Raw genomic sequence first — 26,261 nt, forward strand, 5'->3', positions numbered from 1 at the left:
AAAACTCACCTAAAATCTCAGGAGACTAGAAGACAGAGATAGCAGTAACTCACATTCCAAACTGCAGACATTCAGTTGTAAACTTATTACACAGGAGTGCCTAGGCACATTTACAATCCAAGAAGTGCACTGGTATTTACCAGGAGGAATTCAAGACCAAAAATAGTTTTTCTGGAACTTGAGTTTTAAAATTTTTCTAAATGTTCCCTATACCATAGTAGATCTACTTTTATTTTCAAGTCCACTCTAACTTCCTAAAAATTGAACCATTGTTGAGAAACTGACCCTCTATGTGCCTAGGGACATATTGATGGTCTCAAATTCATGCATGTAAGTTAAAGTATACCTGAAAAAGGAACAATCATATTAGCATCAGCAAGGAGAACTGTTTAAAGGTTTAAAACTGTACAGAGGCAAATTAAGTAAGTGGGTACACATTGCCTTTTTGACATGTAAAAGTCAGCTTCCTCTCATTTTGTGTAATTACAATTTTATTTATTTATAATAAAATATGGGGAAGGGAAAATCCTGATGACGCTTGAGCTGTCATCTGGGTTTACACTTCCTCAGCCAATCACAGAGCACTAGAGGTGATGAATGGGGAGACTTGTCCTCATTTAACCTCTAGTGCCCGGGGATCCCACAATGACAGGATGATTTCCATGGCTGCACAGCCGTGGGAATCATCCTGTCAGTGTCACCTTCAGTTCCGCTGGGGCTGTAAGAGCAATCAGAGAGCGGAGCTGACAGCTTAAACCTCTAGTGCCCGGGGATCCAACACTGGCAGGAGGATTCCCACGGCTGTGCAGCCATGGGAATCACACTGTCATTGTGGAATAACCTGTAAAAAAATAAAAAAGTTAGTTACACAAATTACACACATTCAATAAATTACTTTAACAATAAAGCCTTTTTTTAAACACTTTTTTTACACAAATTTGCAAAATCGAATCCCGTGTTTTTCGGGTAGGGTCTATCCGAATTTGGACAGCAATATTCAGGTCGAATATAAGGACAACCCGAATTAGAACACCAACACTATTCAGTGGTGTAATCATCGGTTGCAAAATATTGGCTATGGCCCCCGTCCCGGCTCTTTTATATCTTAAAAAAAAGAAATAGAAAAAGTCAATGGGATAGTCAATCTGTCAGAGTCCAGACCACCACAAGATGTCACAAATACAAACCAGTAAATATAAAGAGTTTTTAACATCCAGCTGGTGAGAATAGCTATTCTTTCCCACCATACAATTGTATGTAAACAGCTGTAATTATAACCTTTGGTAAAAGGATAAAATGATGACTTGCTTTGCCATTCATCACAGTGGAAATTAAACTACTGCAAATGTGGACATCCAACATTCCACACATGCTGTTCGGTTATTGTTATTACTATTTACATGCTGATCAATTATTTCTGTTTTCAGACTCTTAACTCATTCATAAGGCCACAGTACTGTGGCTACTCAGCAGGTGTGGATTGTATTTTAATTAGAATGGCATTTCCAAATATATTTCTGGTTCCACAGATAGTCAAAGGATATCTAACTTCAAGGTGGTTGCTGTTTCAATACGAACCTGGAAGACAAGAATTGAGGCAAAATAGTTACGGTTTTAGCTGTTACTAAATTGAAAGCAAAGTATTGGAAATATGGAAACAAGAAATGGAAATTTAGAAACAAAATAAGTTGAAACAAAACATATATACACAAAATATATTTTGTCTAAGGTTTTTTTTTAAATTATTATTATTAGTCTGCTCCTCTTATAACTGTTTCTCCCAAGGTTAGTTTGAGATATGAGCTTGGACTTCACACAATCCACGTTTTGCTCATGGAAATAAATAAAAGTAAGTTGAGCAGCCCCTTTTTTGTGATTACTCTGAAAACTTTAACTGCATTCTAGAAGAATATCTGAAGTCTCCAAATTTAAAGTATCGCTTGTAATTATTGGACTATTTCTGTTGCACCACTTCTATACAAAGACGCATATAGTATCAGCTAGCATTGTGAAAGGAGCCAGCACTGTAGACAAAACAGGCAAACAATCATATTATCATATCATATTGTTTGTAGTATTTTTTTTTTCAGTTTTTTAATTCTGATTTTCAGCTGGGAAGCTATGTTACTTTAGTTAACTAGCAGGACAAAACAAGAGATACAACACTATATATACACAGATTAGGAAAGCAAACCTAACTTCCAGGATCATTCTAAAACTTTTGCATAAAGAAGGGACACAATTTATTTTTTCAAGTTTAGGTGTTATACTGAGAGTCAGGATAAAGGTTTCCAAGGTCAGAAAGCAGACACAAAAAAAATGTGAGTGCACAAGAATTTAAAGTGTATTGAGAAAACCTAAATATTAATAGCTGGTTGGAAATTCAAGAAATAATTTCTTATTCATGAGCCTATATATGTTACTTGAAAGACTAGGCGGGCATGTTGCATTTCTGGACTTTGGCTAAAAAGCTGGTAGTTTAGAGCATTTACAGATAGGTTTATGCTACTGTGGGTTGTTTATCAGTAATCAAAGCTTTAATATAAGTTACAGCACTGTGGAACATTTAGCTATTGATCCTTGCTGGCTTAGCAAGTCAGCCATTAAAGGATAATTACTATAATAGGAGCACAGAAAAAACAAAATCTTGTATATAAATGTTTCAAAGTGACTTTTTTTAATCCGAAACTAGCACAGGCATCTAATAGGCTACAAGCATAATAAAGAAAAGGGACAGCTCAGTCCCTGTTTAAAACCATTCAAACCAAAAGAAAGCAGCAGCAAAGAATAGGGTAGCACTTGCCAATCTATTATTGTGAAAGTAAACTCCAATTTTAATACAACAGCATAAAAAAGAGCTTTTTGCGTGTTTTTCTTCTATGCTGGAAAAGTTAGGTTGTCTTGTGCTGTTCTGTTTGTTGGGAAGAAATCCCCTTTTGATAGAGAAGGTGCCCAATAATGGTGATGCTACTACGAAGACTAGCTGCTCTATAAAGGAATACACATTTGATATCAAACAATAAAAGAAGATAAACTGGTAGTCACATTAGGAAACAACTAAGCTCAAAGTGCTATGTAGTAGAGGATAATGTTCTAGGTTTTGTGTCCTCATATGCAACTGGCACACAAAGTGCTTGTATATTATACACACAACTAAAGTATTCCACCACCGATCGCTAAAAGATCCAAGCAACACATTTAACTAATAATCAATAAAACATTACAGCTTTACATTACATAAACAGTTTGCACATTTTATCTTTAATATCATGTATATAAAATATGTGGCAGCTAAATTCTAAATGCTTTCCCTGTCAGGTGGAAAATGAATGTCAGTTACATAACTGAGTTGTGTAACATTCTACTTGCTTTGAATCAGGGAACTCCTGGCCTGTTTTTAAGAAATCTATAAATTAAAAGCTCTTAGATTCAATGATCATGACAAGCAAGCTATAAAAGATGTCAGGCAGAAATTATAGCAACTAAGAGGCTAGTCTGTGTTCCATCATTATGTCTGCAAAACATTATTGTTTGACTAAAACATACTTCTAGCGTGTTGACTAGCACTTTCTATGATTACAGGAGCAAAGCTACAGAGGAAACCCCTGTCAACACCAATTAAATGAAAAGGAAAAAAATAAACATGTAATCTGGAGCATTATACAATCTCAATGCACGACACAATCTGCACCTTACTCCACGGAGAACAACATCAAGAGCGCCCATTTCCTCTGTTATTTTATTTGTAATAAAACTAAGGCTGCAGAGAAATTCCCACATCAACAACATTATAGAAATTACTACCAAGTACAGAGTGTTATTGATTTAAAAGGCATTGCTGTAACAATTTTATTGCCGGCTGCTTCAAATTCTCTAAGATTGAGTATTAAATGAACAAGGGACTGATCTCCGCATGAAAAGGCATGTAATACTTATTTTTGTAAAAAAAAAAAAATAAATATTATGATTTTTCAAACAGGACATGTACATAAACAAGGCTTTATGCTGAACAATAGAAAAATGCTCCAGCATTCAGACTGTTTTAACATTTAGGTTTAAAACACACACACACACACACACACATACACATACACACACATATATATATATATATATATATATATATATATATATATATATATATATATATATATATATATATATATATATATATGATAAAGGTTATGTTTTGTTTTTTGGTATGGCTAGGTTGGGTTTTTACTGGCTTCTAACTACTACTTCAGCTGTAAGCATAGAGTGTAGGATAAAGGCTGTAGCAAAGTTATATATAAATAAAATTGGTAAGTTTCGTAGATAGCGGGTTATTCCTCTCTTTCTCCAAGTAATGGTGTGCACTGTTCAGAGCAGTAGTACTCTGAGCCTAGATCTATTTGAATATTAATTAATAAAAATAATTTATATAGCCCCAACATATTATGCAGTATTGTACACTAACTAGGGGCTGCAAATGACAGTCAGACATAGGAAGAGGAGAGGACCTTGCCAGAAGAGCTTACAATCTAAGTGGTGGGAAGGTAGTGAGGGTTTTAGAGACAGAACAAGTCGGTTAGGCACGTTTTAAATGAGCAGAAAGTAGGAGCAAGCCGAAAAGGACGAGGAAGACCATTCCGGAGAGTTGGGGCAGCCACAGAAAAGTCTTGGGAGCCGTGCATGTGATGAAGTTATGAGTGAGGAAGTCATTAGTAGGTCATTGGAGGAGCGAAGAGAGCGGCTAGGGGAGTATTTTTCTATCAGGTCAGAAAGGTAAGTGGGACAAGAACTGTTAAGGGATTTGAAGGCAAAGCACAGGAGCTTGAATTTGATTCTAAGGTGAAATGGAAGCCAAGGAAGAGAACTACAAAGAGAGGCAGCAGAAGAAGTTTGGTGAGAAGGATGGATGAGTCTGGCTAAGAATGGCACTCCATTCCATTTCCAGGCCAGAAATTGGCAATGGCTCTGGAGGATCTGGCTACTGATATTATAAAGGCATTTGATTTTAAGACTAGGGAAAGTTTTAGCCTGAGGCCAGGTGACCCAGGTGAAGAGGCTGTATGCTAGGAGCACCCAGGAGGTCTCCCAAAGTTGAGATCTCAGGAAATAACAGAGAGCCAGGAGGCTATAATTTGTGTTTTTCATACTGTGATGACCTTTCACAATTGATTTTACTTGATGTTTTTTTTTTTTTTTTTTTTGTGAAAGTAAAATGTATATATTAATTGATGTATATGTACACATGCATACATACACATAACATGCATTCCACATTAAAACAGCAATACTGGCTATACAAGACCAATTAAACTAAGTAATCTCTGATCAAAAGACCATCAATCAGACAAATACGTTTAATCATCAGAAGCCCATACATAACCTACCAGGGAAATTAAGTAGAACATTTTGTACTAGCACCCTATATATCGTAAAAAGCAACTAGAGAAAGAGGAATACATCAAAAAATGTGTAAGTCATAATATTAACTTTTAAGTTGGCACCACACAGAGAAGAGATTGCTGTAATTCCAAACAATTTTTATGCAAGCATGCAGCAATTTCATAGGCATGAATGATAACAAACAGCACTTTGAAACAGAGGTTTAATTGGAAAGAAACAAGATATATCAGAGATGCTCGAGCCATGAACTAATTTTCTCTACAAGATATATCAGAGATGCTCGAGCCATGAACTAATTTTCTCTTTTGACAATACATTGTCCAATAAGCTATAGTTAAAGCCTAACTGAACCTATTTTGTACAAAGAAATTTCTTATAGAAACCAAGGTGATAATTAAATACAAACAGTGTATTGGAGCAAAGCAATGGACAGACAGAATATCTATTTTATGGTCCAAATGTGCTTTTACACTACATGTCCTGTCATTCTCTAAATTCAACCAGTGTGGGGTTTAATCGGAGGAGACTAGGAGAGAACAATTGATTTCAAATGACATTTCACAAAATACCTGCATTACATCGGCCATCTGAATTGGTAAAGGTAATTTCCAAAGGAAATACTTATAATTTACACTAATCAACAACATTGCTTTAAGTTCAACGTTGGATTTAGTTAGGCTTTAAATCTCTAAGGTGGACCTATTGTAACTTACTTATTTAATATATTCACAATATGCAATAGGACTATTCTTTAAGAAAGCTGTTTTAGGAATAATAATCATTCCTTACAAATTAAAAACAAACTAGCCTTCCTTTGCCACCTTTTTGCATGAAACAGTCAACAGCATATACAAATAAGACTTTGTTTCCTGTTAAAAGTGCATACAGTACACAAGTACATATGTAAATGTTTTTTGATAGTATGGGGATTTGAAATACAAACAGGATTAGCCATTTTTTTAGATAACTTGTAAGCTTGTATTTGGTTCTTGTAATCATAGGAAAACTCAGCCCAACCAATCTACAAAAAGGTCATTCCTGAAGATTTGTGTACACAGAGACATATGGCAGGAATTATAACTCACTGAAATCTGAAATTACAACAAATTAGATAAACATGTTTATACAGCATGTTCATCCAATCAAATGCCAAGTTTACCTCTCAATGTACAAATTAATATGTTTCACTGCTTCTTCCTACTCAGTTCTAACACTAGCTGTATGTTTATAAACGTTTAATTAGATTATTACCAGTGAACTGGTATTTAAAAAGTATCAAAGGCCTAAATAAAAGTTTGAACATCATTTGTTGCTATCGGTATAGGAGAATATAAAGTTGTTAAAAATGTGTAATTTCAAATTAAAATGTCTGTGGGAGTGAGATTCCCTGTTTCTAAATAGAGCCCAAAGTGGAACAAATATTAAATATTGCAAATGAAAATCATTTAGCTTTTTATACAGAAAGGTGTAGCTACTGACTTAAGTTATCAATTACATCAAATACAAGTAAAAAAGTCAGATTAGTAACTTATCCGATGACTTCAAGGGGTCTATTTATAAATATAAAATATATAACATAAAGTGAATCTGACATTCCACGAAACATTCGCTGGTGGTCAATAAATTAAAGGTAGCCAGCATCTAGTCTCTCTCTCTCTAGATGAATTATGGTGTCTGCAAATCCTTTTTTATGTCTCCAATGTTTATTTATAATGGAAAGTATTTTTAAACATAATCATTGATCTAATTTTTTTACTAATTAAAACAATTATGAACATACACTCACTGTTCACAAATTAGGAGAAATCACTTATCAGATCTAAATGAACAAAATACTCAGGTTTAAAATCTTGTTTGATATACTTTGGGCCTAATTTAATAAAGCTCTCCAAGACCGGAAAAGATAGACTATTTAGGAGAACCTGGGTAATTCAGCAAATTTGGAATAGAGTTCTTCAAAATCATTTGCTATTTGGCAAACGGTTTTAATCCTGGACCAGAACTTTTCCAGGTTTGCTGGATCACATAGGTTATCCAATGATCTATCTTGACCAGCCTTGGAGAGTTTTGATAAATCAGGTAAATTGTGTAATTCATAGAAAATTATGATGTAGGAGTGGGCAATGGAAACCAAATTCATTAAAAAAAACCCTGAAAAATCAAAGGAAAGACCGGCCAGCCACAGGCCTCTCTTTTTACGCTGGTGAATCCTGTTTTACTCCTTCCACATTTAAATGATTCACATGCAGCCAGCCATCCATGTGATCTAAAAGAAAACATCACCACACCAGCCTACTTTCTTCCATTGTGTTATGGTCGAGCTCTAACATTACATGTCCAATGGAAGAGTTTTTGGAGGAAGACAAGGGTCAGCATGGGCACTTTGACTGGAATGTAGCTATGCGGACTCATATCAAATTGCAATGCATGCCGAAGTCACTCACATGCCTGCACCTCATTTTTCTTGCCTCCAATCCATCACCATATGAACCAACTGTTCAGTTGCTCCCTAATATATTCCAGCTCTTAAAGGGTGACATTGTAACATGATCACCAATGTAACAATGTTATATATATTCTCTTTCACCTGCCAATGTATTTAATGTTTTGGCTGATCATTGGGTTTGTTGATAGATAGGGCAATCTTTCTGATGTATGGCTATGTATCCCCTTTCCTAACAAACTGTGATGCACTGGGTATTCTGACACCATTCTTTCATGGCCAGCATAAGGATTTTTTTTAAAGATCTGTGCTACAGTAGGCATTCTGTGGGATCAGTTCAGACGGTCCAGCTTCCCCCACCCCAATACATCAATGAGCCTTGGGTGCCCATGACTCTGCTGACATTTCTTGTAACACTTTGGTAAGTACTAACATACAGCCAATATGGTAGTACTCTGATCCAGACATTGCAATATGGCCCTTGCCAAAGTCAATCAGATCTTTACGTGTCCATATTTTTCCTACTTTCAACACATCTTCAAAAACTGACTGTTTCCTTTCTGTTCAATATATCCCACCCCTTGACATATGCCACTGTAACAAGGTAATCAGTGTTATGCACTTAATGTTTTTGCTGATCAGTGTTCATATCATTTTAAATCTTGACTGTGCTCGAAGTAAGAATAAGTAAAAACAAACAGCTTTTTGCAACTACTTATTGGCAAGGTTAAAAGATGCATTAGTAAATACAGTGAGCAAAACTTGAACACTGGCAAAACAATTAAAAATAATTGCTTTACAAAACATGATGTTGTTGAACACAAAGTTCCGGGTCACCGAGTTCTCTTGCATTATGAGCCTCTATACACAAGGCACCAGACGCTTCTGAAAGCCGCAAAAAAATGCCTTTATTCTGCTGTTACTTGAACGGCATAAACCTTTTATGTTCTGCATGAATTAATATAACACCCATAATCGGCCAGCAGAATAAACCTGCTGAACCATAATGGGCATTACTACGTATTGCTCAGGATGGGTGCTGCTAAACCAAGGTCCACACAACTCAATTCCATGCTAAGAGATAACTTTCTACTGCTGTCAAATGCTTTCCCATACCTTGCAGTCAAGAAAATAATGCATATTTGTATTTATAAATAATTCATGGTCAGATTTGACCCCTTAGCTGGTATTTAAAAACTTCCTCTCTCTCAAGAAAAAAAAAACACACACACACACACACACACACAAAAACTTACAAACCATTAAAAAGTATATGGAGCCAGATTTCCCCTAGCTTTAGATAAAGCAGGGAAGGGTTAAAACCCTTGTCATGATTTTACTGCTAGTCAGGACTCCATTACAGACAGTGCCCTTACTTCTTGTCCTGATTGCATTTTAGGAGGAGACTGAGAGTAACTCCACAAAAGCCGATTTGCAAAATAGAAAAGTGCATAAAAAAGGTCTAATTTATTAAAGCTCTCCTAGACTGGAGAAGATAGACTATCATGGGAGAACCTAGGTGATTAGGTACAAAGTATAGGATATGCAAAACAAATGTTAAAAACAATAAATGAGTGAAACTAGCAAAATAAAATAAAGAAAACAATGGAAAACTTTTCTCAATAAATCTGTTCCAGTCTACTTGCTTTCAACACTTCATACAATTTGTGAAATCAATCTACTAGTGCTATCTAGGAAACACTATACGTGAAGGCAGGTTATTGCCTTCCCTGGGTTATTGAATCAGAAGGAAATAGAAGTAGAATATAAGAACACCAACAAGGTACCTGTATTTTTTAAAATCAGGTAAGAAATTGCAGCTTACATGATCTTTCAATATTTCTTTAAGCTGGTTGTGAAGAAGCTGTAACCAGATAGTCAAAAAGTGGGTAGGGTCAACACTTGACACAGTGTTCCCAGTTGTTGTTTCCATAGGAATACAGTAACGCCTAGGAGTCTGTCAGCTTTCTACCCCCCCCCCCCCCAATACTTTTTTCCAATTTTCTAATACCTCTTGGTTTGTCCGATTTTCCCACTGTCTTTTTATTGTGCCCCAACTGTCCAGTGATTCTGTATTGTTTCCTAATATTTCAGTAACCACCCAAAAAAAAGCTGAATGGTTATTGAGAAGTGCCAGGTGGTGCACCCAGCTAAAAGGCGCTGGGGAGAACACTGGGTCCTCAAAGACCCAAAACATCAAGCTGCCAACAACAAGTTGATGTTGAGCACTGTGCACTATAACAGATGAAAAGAAACCCTGGAAAATTATGTGGTATACCCAGATGATTTTCAACTTTCAGCCTTTTTCCTGCTCTGTTTGGGGAATGCATGAGCAGAAAGATGGCAGCAAGCAAACAGGAAAAGTTTCAGTATGGAAACAATAACTATTAAATTTTGATGCTCCTGCAAATATGGCAATTAATTTTCCAATTACCAAGTCAACAAAAACATTACAGAACCCATGGGGAAGGGCTATGTACATTCTACTGTATAGCCTGATGATAAGCAGACATTAAGAGCAATAAAAGAATGTGCGAGTGTAGGAGAGAACAAAGATGTATAACAAACAAAGAATAAAGCCATATTGCTGGTTGGTGGGACAACATTATGATGGCTACAGATCTGTGTACATTGTCAGTGCACATCTGGAATCCACGGGGGAGCTTCTCCAAGTTACAAATTCAAAGTGAACTACTTATTTCAAATATTTATCTGCTTCAGCAGAACATGCTGCACTCTGTCATAAACAAAAAACACATTAAGAATTCCCAGGAAAAAAAAGAAAGCGCTATTAACTTTTGCAGGTTTATTAGGATTGTTGGAAAAGTTAAATTAAATTGGAACAGGAACATTTACAACAAACATGCAACAGGTAGCCTCAACCTAAGGCCTAGTATGTCTTTGCCTAGTCTGATTTTCACTTCTGATCCATTTTTTGAATGGATAAAATTATAGGATTTAAAATGAATCAAACAGCCAACAGATTGTAAGAATATCATTTCTGATCAAACATGTTGGTAAAAATGGAATGAAGTGCAAAAGTTTTGTCGTGTGTACATATGATTAAGCAAATCAGATCAGGAACTTTTAACTGTCTTGTGGTTAGCATGGGAGGTATGGGTTCCCTCCAGGGACTCAGGTTTCTTCCCATAACCCAAAAACATGCACTTCAGGGCAATTGGTTTCCCCCCAAATTGACCATAAACTGTGTAAATGACATATGACTATGGTAGGGAAATTGGATTGTGAGCCCCTTTGAGGGACAGCTAGTGATATCACAAGGGACATGTAAAGTGCTGCGTAATATGTTGGCACTATATAAACACAAAATATTAATAATAATAATCATCACTACTCTATGATCCAAAGTGCAGAGTATTGTATATGTTGGTGTCACTGACTGCAAAGCAGTAAGCAGTAATTAACATTTTAATATTACTCAATCTGTTCTTTTTACTCCGTTTGGGCTCATCCAGCTTTCTCATCCAGTGGCAGTGCAAAAAAAGAGTTTTACAGCTTAGTGTGACCCTTTGGTTTCCAGTGTCTTAATGACAATCCTTTGCCTAATGGGAGCGGTTATGAGTAAAATGTCCCAAAGCCCTTTAAGAGAAACAATTAAAACAACGGATGTGTTGATGTTGATACATTGCAGTTTGAAGTGCAATAAGGATGTTTATACCATAAAATAAACTATTCCCCTGTCTATATCTTATGAACACAAGGTCACACGGTCTATGAATATTCACTTTCATAAATAGCAATTAACATTAGGTACTGATCACTTCAATTACTGTCATTATAAATGGTAAAATTATTGTCGCTTAAAAAGCTATGGAAATCCAACAGCAAACCCAAGGAAACATTTGACAGTTACTTAACAAGGAAAGGCACACTGCTGTGAGATGTATTCATTATGCCAACTGTCAGGAACAATGCTAACAGAATGATACAACGTTTAGCCAATTACACAAATTACTAATGTGATTTTTGTCAGCCACTTCTCAGCATCTCGGTGAGTGAAGGAGAGAGGAAAGACTGCCTGATACATATTAATAATGAGCTATTTGTCACTTGTTCCAAAAAGTTCAATTAAATTAGTGCTTTAGTTGGTGCTTCAGGATCACTAATGGAATTGAAAACATAATTATACAAACTGTTCATTGGAATATGTAAAGTTATATATTGCTTTAGTGCATTGGAAGAAGTTATTCCAAATGCAAATTTAGACGCTATAAAATATATTCTCTGTAAAGAAATTGTAAATCTAGGTGCATCCCTTACAGCTCCAAAACCATACACAGGAACAGCTTGGCTTTGCCAAATAAAGCACAGTCTTAGTATAATTACCAGCAGCACTGGTGAGATGGTAATGATACTAGGACTTCTGTATCATTAGCTATGTTAAAATGGGAACTGGATGGCCAATCAAATATAAGTATTATAATAAATGTGTTTCCATTTTTACTTTATTGATGATACAGTAGCTTGGAGATTTGTAAACAGAATATGCAGCAGTATATAATAGCCAGGTCCAGGGTTTTGAAAGCTTCTGTTTCTCCAGGTTCATTAAAACTCAAACCCTTTTTTTGGAACTGGGATAACTGAACCACAACCTTGCTTTTGTCTGAACACAGCTTAGAGCAGTGGTCACCAACCAGTGGTCTGCGAGAAAATTTTGATGGTCAATAGAAAAATTTGGACATTATTTGTAATTTTTAATAATAATAATATTAATAATAATAAAAAAATAATATTGTGATAAACTCTTTTTTTCTGAATGTCAATTTTCGCCTTTATATTGCACTAAATTCGCAAACTGTACTAGAGATGGAAAAACAAGGGAGGCGCAGCGTGATGTCAGTGTAGTGTTAAGTTGTATGAAGCAACCGTTGCCGAGCCGTACACTTCAGTTTTGTTTCGACCATTACAACAGTCAACCCGCGAATACTGATTCTCCTACGATTGTTTTATTTTATTTATTTCTCAGATGATCTTTTAGGTAAGTGTGACTTTAACTGTGTATTTTCTTTACCTGTTATATTTAATACCATCAAATAGTTTGACTTTGATAACTATCATTTCTTGTTTGGCCTTAGTTTTGAATAAAATAAACCCATAATGAGTGAGAAAAAGCAAACAAATATTTTGTATTTCTTTAGTAATACCAAAGATAATGCAACTAATGATAATAATAACAATAGTAATACTTCACTTAACAGTGAGCGGATCAATTGAATCAGAGACCCCACAGTCGTTGTCAGGCACCATTTTACAAATGTATTTATCTTTTTAAAAAAATTCATATTAATGGTCCGCGGGATTTAAAGTTATGAATTTAGTGTCTGTGACGTCCCAAATGTTGGCGACCACTGGCTTAGGATATATAAAGACAACACAAAGAGAATGTTCAGTTCACCCAAGATTACTAACTGGCAGTACAGAATTGTACAAGGAGTAAACTCAATACCCCCCAAACAAAGTTCCACTTTAATTATCACATTGTGTCTCTTCGTAGAATTAGTTTTCGAAGGTGGAAGTAAACAGGCACAGTGTTGCAGTCACCCCCATCAAAAAGTGATATATGTCAAGCAATCATCTCTAATTCAAGAAAAATTTGAAACCCTAAGAGGCACTGATTAGGAAATCTTTGACAAAAGCACCAAGCAAAGAAAGCATCCTTAGTGGAAACTGTGTTAGTGTATGTTGTTTTATGTGTATACTTGTAGTAATGAAGAGACTCAGTGCTCGTTAAGTACACTTCTTGTTTCATTCCATTTTGCAGTTCCTCCCAGTTTACTGCCAATTATTTAATCGACTGAGCCTTTGACACCTGATATCTATTTCCAGTGTAAGCAAAGGCATGACTGTTACTCGCTGTAATGAGCCATACTGCATTAAAACATGATTCCACATTAATTCCGTATGTTATAACAACATCCTTAAAAGACAAAGGAGAATAAAAGAAGACACTTGTGGATGCAGCAGCTGAAGTAGAACCAATCATTTATTGAACATTTATGTATGTTTGTAAAGAAATGTAAAATCTTTTTAAAGCCAAACTAAACTCAAAACCGAACAGGGAAATTCTAACAGTAATCAGGTTGCAAAGTGCAGTTTCATCAACTGGGACAAATGTGCTTGCAAACTCATTATTGCTCATTTTTTTTCTCATCTCTGAAATAGGTCAGTTAGTAGGTCAGTCAGATGTAATACCTGAAGAAAATGGAACAATAGGCACCATACTACATTTCCCAGCATACTGGCATTACAATGGAAACTATGTGTCTGCATAAAGAGGTGCAGGTTTTGTAGTCATAGGCAGGCAAGTAAGCAATTGTAGGACCTCAGTTTGATACTAGGAAACCAAAATGAGCTAACTATATAGATAGCTGCTCAGCTACAACCAAGCTCAGCCACATAATGAGCTTTTAAATTTGTAAAGTTTCAAAGGCAATACTTGAAATTTACACAAATCAACATGATTTTTATACCTTGTTTGATTTTGGGTTTAGTTGGGCTTTAATGAGGTAAGCTTAACTACCAGTAAAAATATAAGTGAATACCCAAAAAGCCAGCATTCGTTTTCACATCTTCTGCCTGTAAAGTACTGTATGTGCTGTACATTATGTATTTTCTTTTTATCTTCTCATAATACTCGCTTGGCTGCGTACAAATGACCTCAACCACTTTGAAGTTGCATTGGGTAGGACTACCCCCTGTAACTGCCAGTGATGCCTAGCATAATGTAGGAAAGCCTGATAACTAATTTCAGAATTTCAACCCTCTAAAATTGGGAAAGAAGGAGGGGGTGAATAAAAAAAAATCAGATACTGAATACAAATTATAAGTCTGAGATAAATTTAAATTAAGTTTTTTTGACTGCATAAAATGTATAAACAAATGGCCAACATTTTATAATTGGGGTCAGATAAGGATAATAGCCCAAGCAAAAATGTAATTTATGGTACATTGGCATATGAGTAAACATACATACACATATAAAAAAAAATATGAGTTAAAATGTTATATGTGCGTGTATACGTATTGCATATATGCACATAAAAAGTTGTTGTTAAAAAAGAAAATGCTTCTGTATGTAAATCAGATAGATGAACAGTGGAATGTTGAACCACCTGGCACCAGCAAAGATAGCTACAGGAATAATGCATAAAACAAAGAGTGGAGGAGTAATAGCACTACATGAATATGAACCCATTTCAGGTATTGCAACCTGCAGTACTGCAAAAACTATTTTTTGCAGGTTTGCTTCCCCCTAACATTTACCCAGTTCATTAAGAGTAAAAAAAAAGAATAATGTGACGGTCAGTTGTCATTTTAAATTTTTTACAAAGTACAATTCAGGAAACAGACACCTTCTTTCCGTCTTTGTTTGCAAACCCATGGTTCAAAAATTGCTTTCATGCAGCACAGTTCAGTGTACTTACTACTAAGTCTTGGTCTTGCAGCAAATTTACAATTACTTCATACAGCGAGGGTCTCAAATCAGCTTGGAATTTTACAGAGACCCATTGTCCGATTAGCCAAATTACTCTGCGACGTAACAATTTATACCTGTAGAATTTAAAAAACAAAATAGAGGATATATAAAAAAAAGTAATTTTTCAAGTTTGGAAACTCTATGCATAATATAACATGATAACCACAAAAGGAAAATCCAACACAGATGGGATTGGGAAGAAATATAAAACTTTGTAAAGGTTTAGTTATGACATATTCATGTCTTACATCGCACATTAATGAGCACTGAATTAAGGCAGTCCATTTATTTATTTCTTGTGTTGTCGTGAGTTGAGCGGTGCTACCAACACAATTGTTTCCATGTAATCTGGTAAAAGGGTGCCTTTTCATAATGCCAAAAGTATGAGTGGACCCTTAGGACCTATTTAAGTCTATGCAATGTTTAACAAGCAATATACTGCTGCATTAGGGAAAAACATTAAAAATGTATGGGCTGCCAATATAACCTAACATGCTAAAAAAAAGCACAAGATTTTTCTAGACTTCTAATACAATGCAACCCATAACTGTGCTTTGCCATGCATCGCAGCATGCTACTATACAGGTAATGCATATTATGTGCATTACTGCACGTTAAAACATAGCAAAGATCTACATGGGCCCTTACTAACATTGTAGAAGTGTCAGGAACCATTGTTGCAGGCCATTTATCTAACCTCACATACTGCTCAGGGAGAAGGTGGATGAGGTGAAGCAGTTGAACCTCACATACTGCTCAGGGAGAAGGTGGATGAGGTGAAGCAGTTGAACCTCACATACTGCTCAGGGAGAAGGTGGATGAGGTGAAGCAGTTGACAAGCCTGTAAGTTGACCTCTATCCTCCTGAGTCAGAACGTGTCTTTTTAGATAGGTTAAAGGCCTGCTGTAACAAAACATTGTATTCTAGTATATGTATGGTCTTAATACCTGTAATGATAATATTCAGTATATGAATTCCTTGCCTTTTATTTTTTCATTAACATTACATGCATACCACTTGGTCAAGCAAACATAAGAGTTCTAAGGGTTGGAACAAATAGTTATACTTACAAGGGTGCTCACTATTGCCAGTTATTCATATTATTTATATGTATATGTCAAAAAGACGGAGCAAAAAAAAATTCTGTTGCTTTAAAGACTTAATATGTGTTTAGGGCAGAGTTAGAAGATTTCACATCTAAATGCAGGAATAACAAGTAATGCCTATAATGCTACATTTGATATCATACTACAGTAAGCTAAGCCTACAATAATTTCATGAGAAAGAAGCAACAATCTTTACTGTTCCATAAACTGCAGAAGGCTACCAGTGCAAAATAAATCACAGATCACAAGAGAAATGTAGCTAGAACACAACATAATGAAAGTGATTTCACATCACAGGAGGATAAAATGTTCTCACCTATCATGGGTAATTCGCAGTTCTCCTAGCAGCTGATTTTTAAACCATTCATTGAAGTCCACACTGTCAAATAATTCATATGCAGCCAGTCCCACCGCATTGTAAACTGAAGAAAGAGAAATGAAGGGGGAATTAGTCATTGGTAATAGCAGAAGAAAATAAAATCCACAATGACAAACCAAACACAAAGGCATATTTAGCAAAGCAGTGCAAAGACTGAATGCATTAATGGAATAGACTATGAAGGGCCTCCTTTCACAACTTAGTTTAAAGAAAAACCAAGAAGCACTGAAACTCCTAAAAACCAATTAGAAAGCATTGGACATCTTTAGAGTATATCTAAATCCAATTTAGATTAGAAGAATTGGAACCCTGCTCCCCAGTCAAAATATCCTATTGCTCTCTGTCTTTGCTGGGGAGATTTACTTTCTGTATTTTTGCCGGTGAAAGTCCCTGTATCACAGTATAAACTGGTCATAAATCCAGTTTCAATGGGATGCAGATACCTTACAAATGAAACAAAAACTGCTTACCATCTCTAACTGAGCAAAAACTTCCTCTCTTTTTGTCCTCCATACCCCCTCACAGGCACTGCAGATCACAGTGGGAGGGTTTCATCAACACAGGCAGTGCTGTCAATCTAAAAAGCAGTGAGCAGGCTAGATGTAGCCAGAAGCAGAATGACAAGCTACAGGGTTGTAATTCACCAGTGGCAATCTCAATAACACTATTCCCTGCAACACTTTTTTTATCACAATATAATATAAAAAAGTAAGCAGAACCGAGCTCTAACCTATGGAACAGTGCAGCATCATTGTCACCCCATTATAGGAAGCTGCATTATGAATTGCAAGCTGATTTTTTTCATGGATATTGTGGTGTAATGTGTTTATGCAGGACACGTAAGTATCCTTTACAAGCACACTGCAAGCTAAAACATGTGGGCATACTTAGAAAAAACAGTCCTTTAAAATCATAATCAATCACTAAAGACATGGGAAAGACTCATGGGAAAGTATTAAATGCTCCATTAGGTTATATTATTATATGCTTATACTCTTACTTTCTGCTATGTCTCTAGAATCTCAAACCCACCCTGATAGCACAAAAAAAAAAAAAAAAAAAAACCCGACAAGGGTGCTAAAAATGTTCTACCGTAGATATAAAACGAACACTACTTTACAATACTATGTAGATGAAAAACGTACCTGTAAAGTGTCAAATAAAATTTTATACTTACCTAGCTCCGTGTTCCCTTCATTGGGTGTGCAGTTATCATTCTTTTGGGCAGAGTTTTGAGCAACATAAGGCAGACAAAATCTTGCAGGAAAAAACACCAGTCCATTGTAAGGGCGTCTTCCCACAAGAATTTGCCTGCTCTGCACTCCTTATGATTCTACCAAGAAGGACATTATCTTACCTAGGCACCGTGAGAATAAGATGGGGACAGGGCAATTTTAGCTTTACCAGATTTTTACAAGATCTTTCTTTGCCTACACATAATAGGTGATTTCAGAAGAGGCCAGTCCCATCCAGACAAGACCAGTAAGGGGACCTTCCATTTGAGTAGCATATGCACTTTTGTACCTTTGGCCAGTCAGAATTTGTGAAACAATGAGGAGTGCAACAGATACCTTCTATTAACCTGACCTAATCCAGCAATCTCAAGATCCCACCTGCTATAATATACACACTTTGATTTATATTAGAATAGAATAGAATCCAGTTATTTCTCTTTTCTGAATCACAGTAGAGAAACCCAATACAGAGCAGGTGTTTTCCAGTCAAATAAACATCATTTTAAAGATTGGGTATATGCTGTCACTAATGTAGAAATGTTCCTGGGCAGTGATCCTGCTTTAAATGACAGTTTCCCAGAGAAATGCATGTCATTACACGTCAAGGTGTCTAAATAAATTAGCATTGTGATCTTTTGAGAAGAGCAGCTCATACAGATAAAGGCAAAGTTCAAGATAATATTTATTAATCTTGCTGCTCTGCAGGAGTGGGACAATGGCTAGCCGGGCCTGTAAATGTAAAAATAAGGCAGTCAACTGCACTACTTAAAATGCGCTAAAGCTGAAATGTCCACTCGATCATTCATTCTACGTTTCATGTAATGCACAGCTTCTTTATTTGTGAATTTACTCTGCAGATACAGAGAAAGCAGGGCTCTGAACTGGGAGACACTTAGTCTTAGAATCATGTCTATTTGGAGAAACCACAGGACCTTAAGGACATCTAGATGTGAAACAAAGGATAAAAATGATAGCTATTTATCTGAAAGGCTGAGTCATTTCAATTGCAATATTATCATATTTGTTTAAATTGGATATTGATAAAAAGAGGCTTGTTCTTCCAGAGACATGATATATTTTTTAGTAATGATAAAATGTTTAAAATAAAATCTTTATATAACAATATTACCATTTTTTTGCCTTTATCATCAACTCTACTCTATCATTATATAGGGACTTATAGCAAGTGATTACTCCTGCCTACAGATTGTGATCAGTGCAGAAGAATCCCAGTGGGATATGTGAGCAGTGGCTACTCAAATTAGAAAATCTAAAGTACAATATACTGGAGGTAAGCCGCATACACACTTGCATTTTTAGTCGTTGGAAATGATCTTTCACGATCCTTTCCAATGACTAAGCACTGCACGATGCATGAATGATGCTGTACATACAGGACCGTTCTGCTCTATGCAGAGGGGAGAGGGACAGCGACAAAGTGGCACCCTGCTGTGCGCTCCCCCTTCACTTGCATTTTGATCGTCCGCCATTCATCGTCTGTGGATCCACCAGGATGGTCGTTCGGACGATGAACGGCGCGCGCTGTACACATTTCAGATTCTTGTTTGATAACGGCCCTGAGCTGATAATCGGGCGAGAACCATTGGAGGTGTGTAAGTAGCTTTACAGTTATAAGTGCTTATGCTAAACCCGGATATAAATGTAAAATATTTTTCTTGCCTAGTCTCAAAAATCAGTAATTCGTACATCCTTCCTCAACAAAGCAAGTGTTCCTATGGGCCTTGTACATATCATCTTTAGTATGAGAAACAGCAATCAGTACATCAAGCTTGTATAGAGAACTCTAAAATTTTCAGCAATTCCAAGCAGCTTTGTGGAAGCATTTAAAGCGTCGGTATAGGAAGAGCGTTAAACAGGTGTTTATGACAGTGCCGAGTGTTGAGTTAAACAAGCTGCTATCAAGCTATAAACACCAAAGCCTACCAAAGTCTGCTAGCTGCTTGTTTAAAGTGATAGTTAGCAATTTCTATTAGAATCTATGTCTAAATTGAAGCTAAAGGTTAGTTGAAAAACTTTAACAAGGACGTTTTAAGCTGGCTAAAAGCTTTGACACTGCTTTCTAAAATATTTTTGTACACATGGTCAGAAGATAAAGCCTGTGTATAAAAGGCCCCTTTTATATCCTAATATTTTGTTGCAAACTATAGTTGTAAAAGAACATATACAAATACATTCCTTGTGTATTCTTATCAACTAAGTATGCTGGTTTATGTGTTAACAGTTATTAGCTTAGCTTTAAAGGTAAGTCCATACAATGTACCATTATAAACAATTACACCTGGTCCATATATATAAGCATTCGAATAAATGACTGGCTTTGATCATCAAAATATACATTGCCTGAAAAAAGCAAAGTTCACCTCCATGCATCACAATGCGGTGTCTATAAAAACTTCTTGCTATAATATTGGTGCAATTTTAAACAACCACATTCCTTATAATAAAAATGTTGATTAGGGCCTCAGGTACACTGCATCAAAAATATACCACAAAAAGAATTAATGCAGACCTCTGATAACCTCTTGGTTAAAAGAAAGAAGGAGAACAAAACAGAAGCTTTTGCCCAAAATAGCCAGTCAGACATCATCTTTTTGACTCTAGAAAACAGATGTAATTGATCTGACTATTTATGTGGACAGTTTCTGTTGTAATGAACTGCTAACAGGTAAAGTTTTGGCGACAGGTACATACCAGTTTCTTTGATTAATAAAGCATTCAAATCTTCTATTGGTGTTGGACCTGAAAAAGAGAACACAGTTTTTTTTATTGCAAGGGAACATTTTCAAGAAGTTAGGTTGTGGAAAAGCTAAGTGTCGCTTGTGTGTGTGAGAATATATATATATATATATATATATATATATATATATGTAAAGCACATTGATATGGCTGTGGTTATTGGAAGAACTGCAGCTTTACAGATCTTTATTTGGGATCTGGATTGTATTGGAAGGATTGGGTGGGCCAAACACTCCATCCCTTTCCCAGGCCAGAATTTTGAGATGGCCTTGAAGCACCTGCTGAATACAAATAAAAGGGAGTGTGCAGTTCAGACAGGATGAAGTTGGAGCCTAGGTCCAGGTGTGGCTCAGGGAGACAGAGGGCTGAGTGGATGTGAGTGCTCGGGTGTAATATTCAGCCAGCAGAGTATGGCGCACCCCTATGGAGGAGGCTACAAACCCTGAGTTTGGGACTATTATAATGGATTTTTTCCAGGTTCAAACTTTGTTTTGCTGTCTATATGTTTTATCATTTCTACTGAAAAAATGCAAAGTTGTCTTTTCCTGTATGAAAATGCTATTTTGTGTTTAGTAAACAATACAGTTATGTCTGTGCACTGATCTTGTTTTCTCATTTATAACCCAGAAATTAATTTAGATATGGAAACCTGTTCCGTTTTCCATTTTTCCCACTACAGTAATAATTGTTTTATTGAGTCTGATTCAGGCAATTAGAAGGGTGATAAAAAAAGCCATTTCTGACATTTTACTTAAAAACAGGTCTTGATGAAAACAATATATACCAGCTTGTCTATACATCTGTATTTAAAATGCAACAATATGCATAATTATTTCTCTGGTGTAATCATGTCGGGAAAAAAATCATTATGTGTGCAGATCTAAAATAGTTTAGAAAAAGTTAAAGAAGTTCTCAATGATTATTGTGTGACAGAGGTACAACAGAGCTAATAAGGATAGTAGGTTACTCACATGGGCCTTAGATGGAAGCAGAATATCACATACCAGAGAGAAGACCCTTACCTTGAAGAGTATGAACCATGTCTAACAACACAGGCGTCAGAGTCTGGCTATATTCATGAAAGATGTCAATAAACAACACTTCTGAACAAGGCTGTCAAAAGAAACATAAAAACCTATTAAATACACATCTTCGGCAGATACTGCATAAGAAAACAATAGCAATGCTAAAATTTTAGGACTCTAAAATTTGAGTCTCTGAAAGTGGTCAAAAATTCTTTAAAAAAATATAAAGGAAAATACCTGGAAGTGTTAATTACATTAACAATATCGGCATGCATTAGAATAACATAAAACAATATACTTAACTCTTTAACGAGCAATGAGTTTTTACCATTGGACAGAAAAAAGGCAGGTGGACATTGTTTGGACAGAAAGTCGGGCCTCATAAAAAGTTAAGATAAATCATTGAGGCGCACAGAACCCACTTTTATTGTCAATCGATATCTTTTCTTAGGCAGGACCATTTTGCATTAAACATTTAGACCAGGGTTGCTAGGGGTTCCTTTATAGCAACTTGTGGAACCCAGGTCAAAATAGATGACACCAATGATCTTTTTGGCTCACTGTAAGGATGAAAGTCCTCCCACCAACCAGAAATGGCATTCTACGCACTGATCACCGTGCTAATGTTCTGAGAGCGTAATTATAGCAGGGCTTCCTCAGGGAACTGAAAGCCCCCCCCCCCCCCCCAATGTTAAAGAGGTTGAGGCTGTTTGTGTTTGTGTGCTGTTCCTAAACAAGTTCCACTATGTTACTGGGTAGTGTCTTCCCGAATGTCTACAAATCATTAGCCCTATTTCCAGGAATAGTGTCCCATTAGTCAATAAGGGGATTTTCCGTGAACAGGAAAATGCCCTTTACTTCCAAATCTCCAAAAGGTATCAGGTCCCAGTAAAACACAGAGGAGGATTTTTGCAACTAAATGAAATAGTTGACAATTTTGTGGTATCTACGCTTTAACAGGACTTTTATTATAAAATGGGTACACTTGAAGAAAGCATAGTTATACTTCCTATAGACTAGTTATCTTCAAAATGAATTACCTCTCGACCTTTGCTGCAATTATATTTAATTTGGGCAATTCTTCCAGCTCTCCCTGCCAGCTGGAGTTGCAAAGCAGCTTGCCAATATCTTCTGTGCTAAGTCCAAACATTGTCATTCAAAACTATGCAGGGCTGTGAACTTCAAGCTTGCACCAAAGGAGCAGTGATGATAATGTCAATAATAGGATGCTGAATCTGTTTAATGTCAAGAACTTCCTAGAATACCCATAATTGTTACTTACAATACAAATAAATTGTTATTGTTACAGCGCTGCGTAAAATATTGGTGCCAGATAAATACTGTATAATAAATAATAATAATACTTACAGGTCATACCATTTTTTCTTCAGGCAAAATACATTTTATTAAACATTCTTTCACCAGTACAGATGAGTTTTATCAGAAAATGTCTATAATAGTTTATTGTAATGTTGAGAAAAAAATTTTTCTAGGAGGTTATACATTCTGTTTGCTATACTTGTGCCAATAATTTCATATTAAGATGCTACAGATTACAATGTCCCCTGAAGTTATTAAATCCAGACTATTCTTTATTAAATCTGAAAAAGAAAAATCTTACAGAATAAAAGTATCTTTACATCTGAAGATCAACCCATGAAAAAAATATTTTTTTCAGTGTAGTAGTTTGTTCTGAGCAAATAATAGTTAACGTACCACGTAAATGGAATCTGTGAATATATTATATTAAAAGCTACATCTGTGGAATACAAATGTTATTATATTCCTACTTAAACTACATTTGAAATTAATAATACAAGGGCTACCATTCCTGACCAACAACTGAAAATGTTAGTTGCCTAAGTGCTATGATTTCTAAGCCACAACCTTGAACAGGTACACAGATAAGGAAACACTGATGTTCAGAACCATGGACAGCAACTCTAAATCTGAACAATCTAGAAAGGTCAATGCCTAATAAAATATATTGATGGCAACCAAAAACCAGTTGTAAATATCTGGTGCTCATGATTAAAATTTTTGTTCACAACTGGAACCAGGGTAGTATGCTTAATGCTAAAGTTCAAGCAGATGTATGATTGAAACACAAACTATTTAGCTTGACCAACTTCAGACAGGGGGCTCTCTTGCCATCATGGGGGGACTGCAAACATTTAAAAGTTGCCATATACAAGCAATAATGAATTGGGAGCAGCTTCTCTGATATTTGAAACTCTATGCGCATATTATAATCAAATGGCATCATCTAAATGAAAGTGGAAATCTAGTCTTCCTTCAGACTTTATAGGCTCCTCCACTGTACTGAAATTGTTACTTTCATATTGCTGCATACAGGATGCATTAAAGCTGTAGCAAGTCAGAAAGTGCTCAACCCATTTCCTGGCTGATGAACATTCAGCATCATCTGGCCCCTTTGTCCCCTGGTCCATTCCATTCAAATCAATGGATTTTAATAGTTTTAGTCAAGGAGGCTCAGCATCACATGTAGGCATTACCATACCTTTTAGAAAACACTTCCTAGAAACCACAATCTTAACTAAAATGCCACTAGGGCTAAAAGAATGGATTTATTGAAAACAGAAATGCTTTATTTATTAACAATATTATTTTAGGTATTTAGTAATTATAAAAAATATTTAAATTATATCTAGGCAGGAAGACCCTAGTGGTCGGTGATATGATATCACAAGATAACTTGTGTTTAACTTTTTCTCTGGAATTTAGCTTTTGAACAAATAAATACCAAACATGGTTAAAATATTATTAAAAGATTTTGATATTTGTTCCTGAAAAAAAATCCCCAAAACAAAGCTATGTTTTTCTTGTTTTTACTATTTAAAGGGCAACTTTAGTAACACCGTATATTGGTTTTTGTTTAGTGTATGCTTGCTATTGTTAAACCATACCGTTGGTTTTCTTCGCAATGGCTAAGCTATATGTAATCACATGTGAACCTGACCCGATACTTTAGGGAGTTGAAATTCTCCCTCCTGCAACATTACTGACTTTATCAGCAGATTAAGTAACCCTCCACTCTCAGATTGCTATAAAATATGATACTGGCTGAGCTGTATAAAGAAGTGTTTGTGGTTAAATTTGAGTGTCAGTCACCTTTACTGAGAAAAAGAAAGAATGAAAAGAAAACATGCCCAGAAAGAAAAAAACTATATATGTAAAAAAATAAAACAAAGATGAGAAATCCATGTAAAAAACTAAAGAAAGTATTGTGAAAAGGTCACTTTATTGGAGAACAGATGAGTATTAAGAGAGATGACATTCTAAAGCAAAGACCCTAAGGACCTCAACCATGTAACTTCGTAACATTTTCCTGTTTAAACGCATGAGTGACAATGATACCTACTTCCAGAATTCAAAGAAAGGCCAAAGCTGAATAATTTAGAAAACATACCCTCAGACTGTATTTCCACGAGTCTCCACCGCTTTCTTCCACTGCTACAAAACAAAAACCACACACCATTAATCATCCGCACTGTACAAGTGTCTTGTTTATGATTTCCTGCATCATCGAATTTGGTTGCCCCAAGATCTGTACACCTAAATCTGATCACACAGTACAATATCCTTTAAATCCACCAGCAACTATGTGTGTTAAGCTTAAAGTAGAACTCCAGCTTAATTTTTTCACTTTGCCCATGCATTTGTAAGTTTCCTCTCCTGTGGTAATGAGGAAAGTCCAGGTCAGTAAAGTTTAATGAAAAAGTCCCCTCAACATGCAGCAGCTGCTTTAGTTGCTGTGGCCCTAAAAATGAATTTTTTCATGCCTTTTATCTGAATACGAGGTGTTGTGTGCATGGGCAAGGACACAAGGGAAAAAGATGTGAAAATGTTACTATGCAGTACTGAATGAGAACTGCAGCTTATATCTGGAGACCAAACAACAGCAACAATGTCCTCTCCTACTACATTTGGAGACAATTCTTACAAATGTATATATGTTGTAAATAATTTGTATTTCTATTTTAATATTCCTAGTATGCCCGCCATTTTGTCCCTGTCATTCTCATTTGAAGATTATATATTGTTCATCAGAGCAATTACTCTGCAATTACTCATCTTCCCTACCAATTACGGAGAACATTTCCAGACATTATTGGGAATTAGGAGAAGGACAAGGAAGATTCTGCATATTGGTAAATGTAGGTGACTTTGCTAACATTGTGTGTTGGCCTTTTAGCTCAGGTCACACAATATTATACACTCCAATGTGCAGTTTGGCAACAACGTTATGATAATTTTTAGAGCACTTAAGGCTGGAAACAAAAATGTTATATACTACAGCTTACCAGTAAGTAAATATGGATGCTGTGTTTGTTATTTCTCAGGGCTTTTACTTTTATTTGCACCTACTGATCCAGCTCGTTACACAAGTCTTGTCTAAGGGTAAC

At 35.9% G+C, this 26,261-nt stretch overlaps 1 protein-coding gene across 1 annotated transcript in view; it reads right to left on the reverse strand.

The window, feature by feature from the left end:
• IPO11 (importin 11) overlaps positions 1-26,261 on the reverse strand; it is a 228,385-nt gene that overhangs the window by 124,099 nt on the left and 78,025 nt on the right. The window contains exons 12-17 of the mRNA XM_072416367.1: positions 25,265-25,308; positions 21,832-21,922; positions 20,765-20,812; positions 16,755-16,860; positions 15,280-15,406; positions 1,545-1,578 (exon numbers count right to left, since the gene is read on the reverse strand). Coding sequence (XP_072272468.1) covers positions 1,545-1,578; positions 15,280-15,406; positions 16,755-16,860; positions 20,765-20,812; positions 21,832-21,922; positions 25,265-25,308 — 450 coding nt within the window. The remainder of the gene's footprint in view (positions 1-1,544; positions 1,579-15,279; positions 15,407-16,754; positions 16,861-20,764; positions 20,813-21,831; positions 21,923-25,264; positions 25,309-26,261) is intronic.

The sequence above is a fragment of the Pyxicephalus adspersus genome, chromosome 6, assembly GCF_032062135.1.
Source record: "Pyxicephalus adspersus chromosome 6, UCB_Pads_2.0, whole genome shotgun sequence".
In the NCBI taxonomy this organism is placed as follows: domain Eukaryota; kingdom Metazoa; phylum Chordata; class Amphibia; order Anura; family Pyxicephalidae; genus Pyxicephalus; species Pyxicephalus adspersus.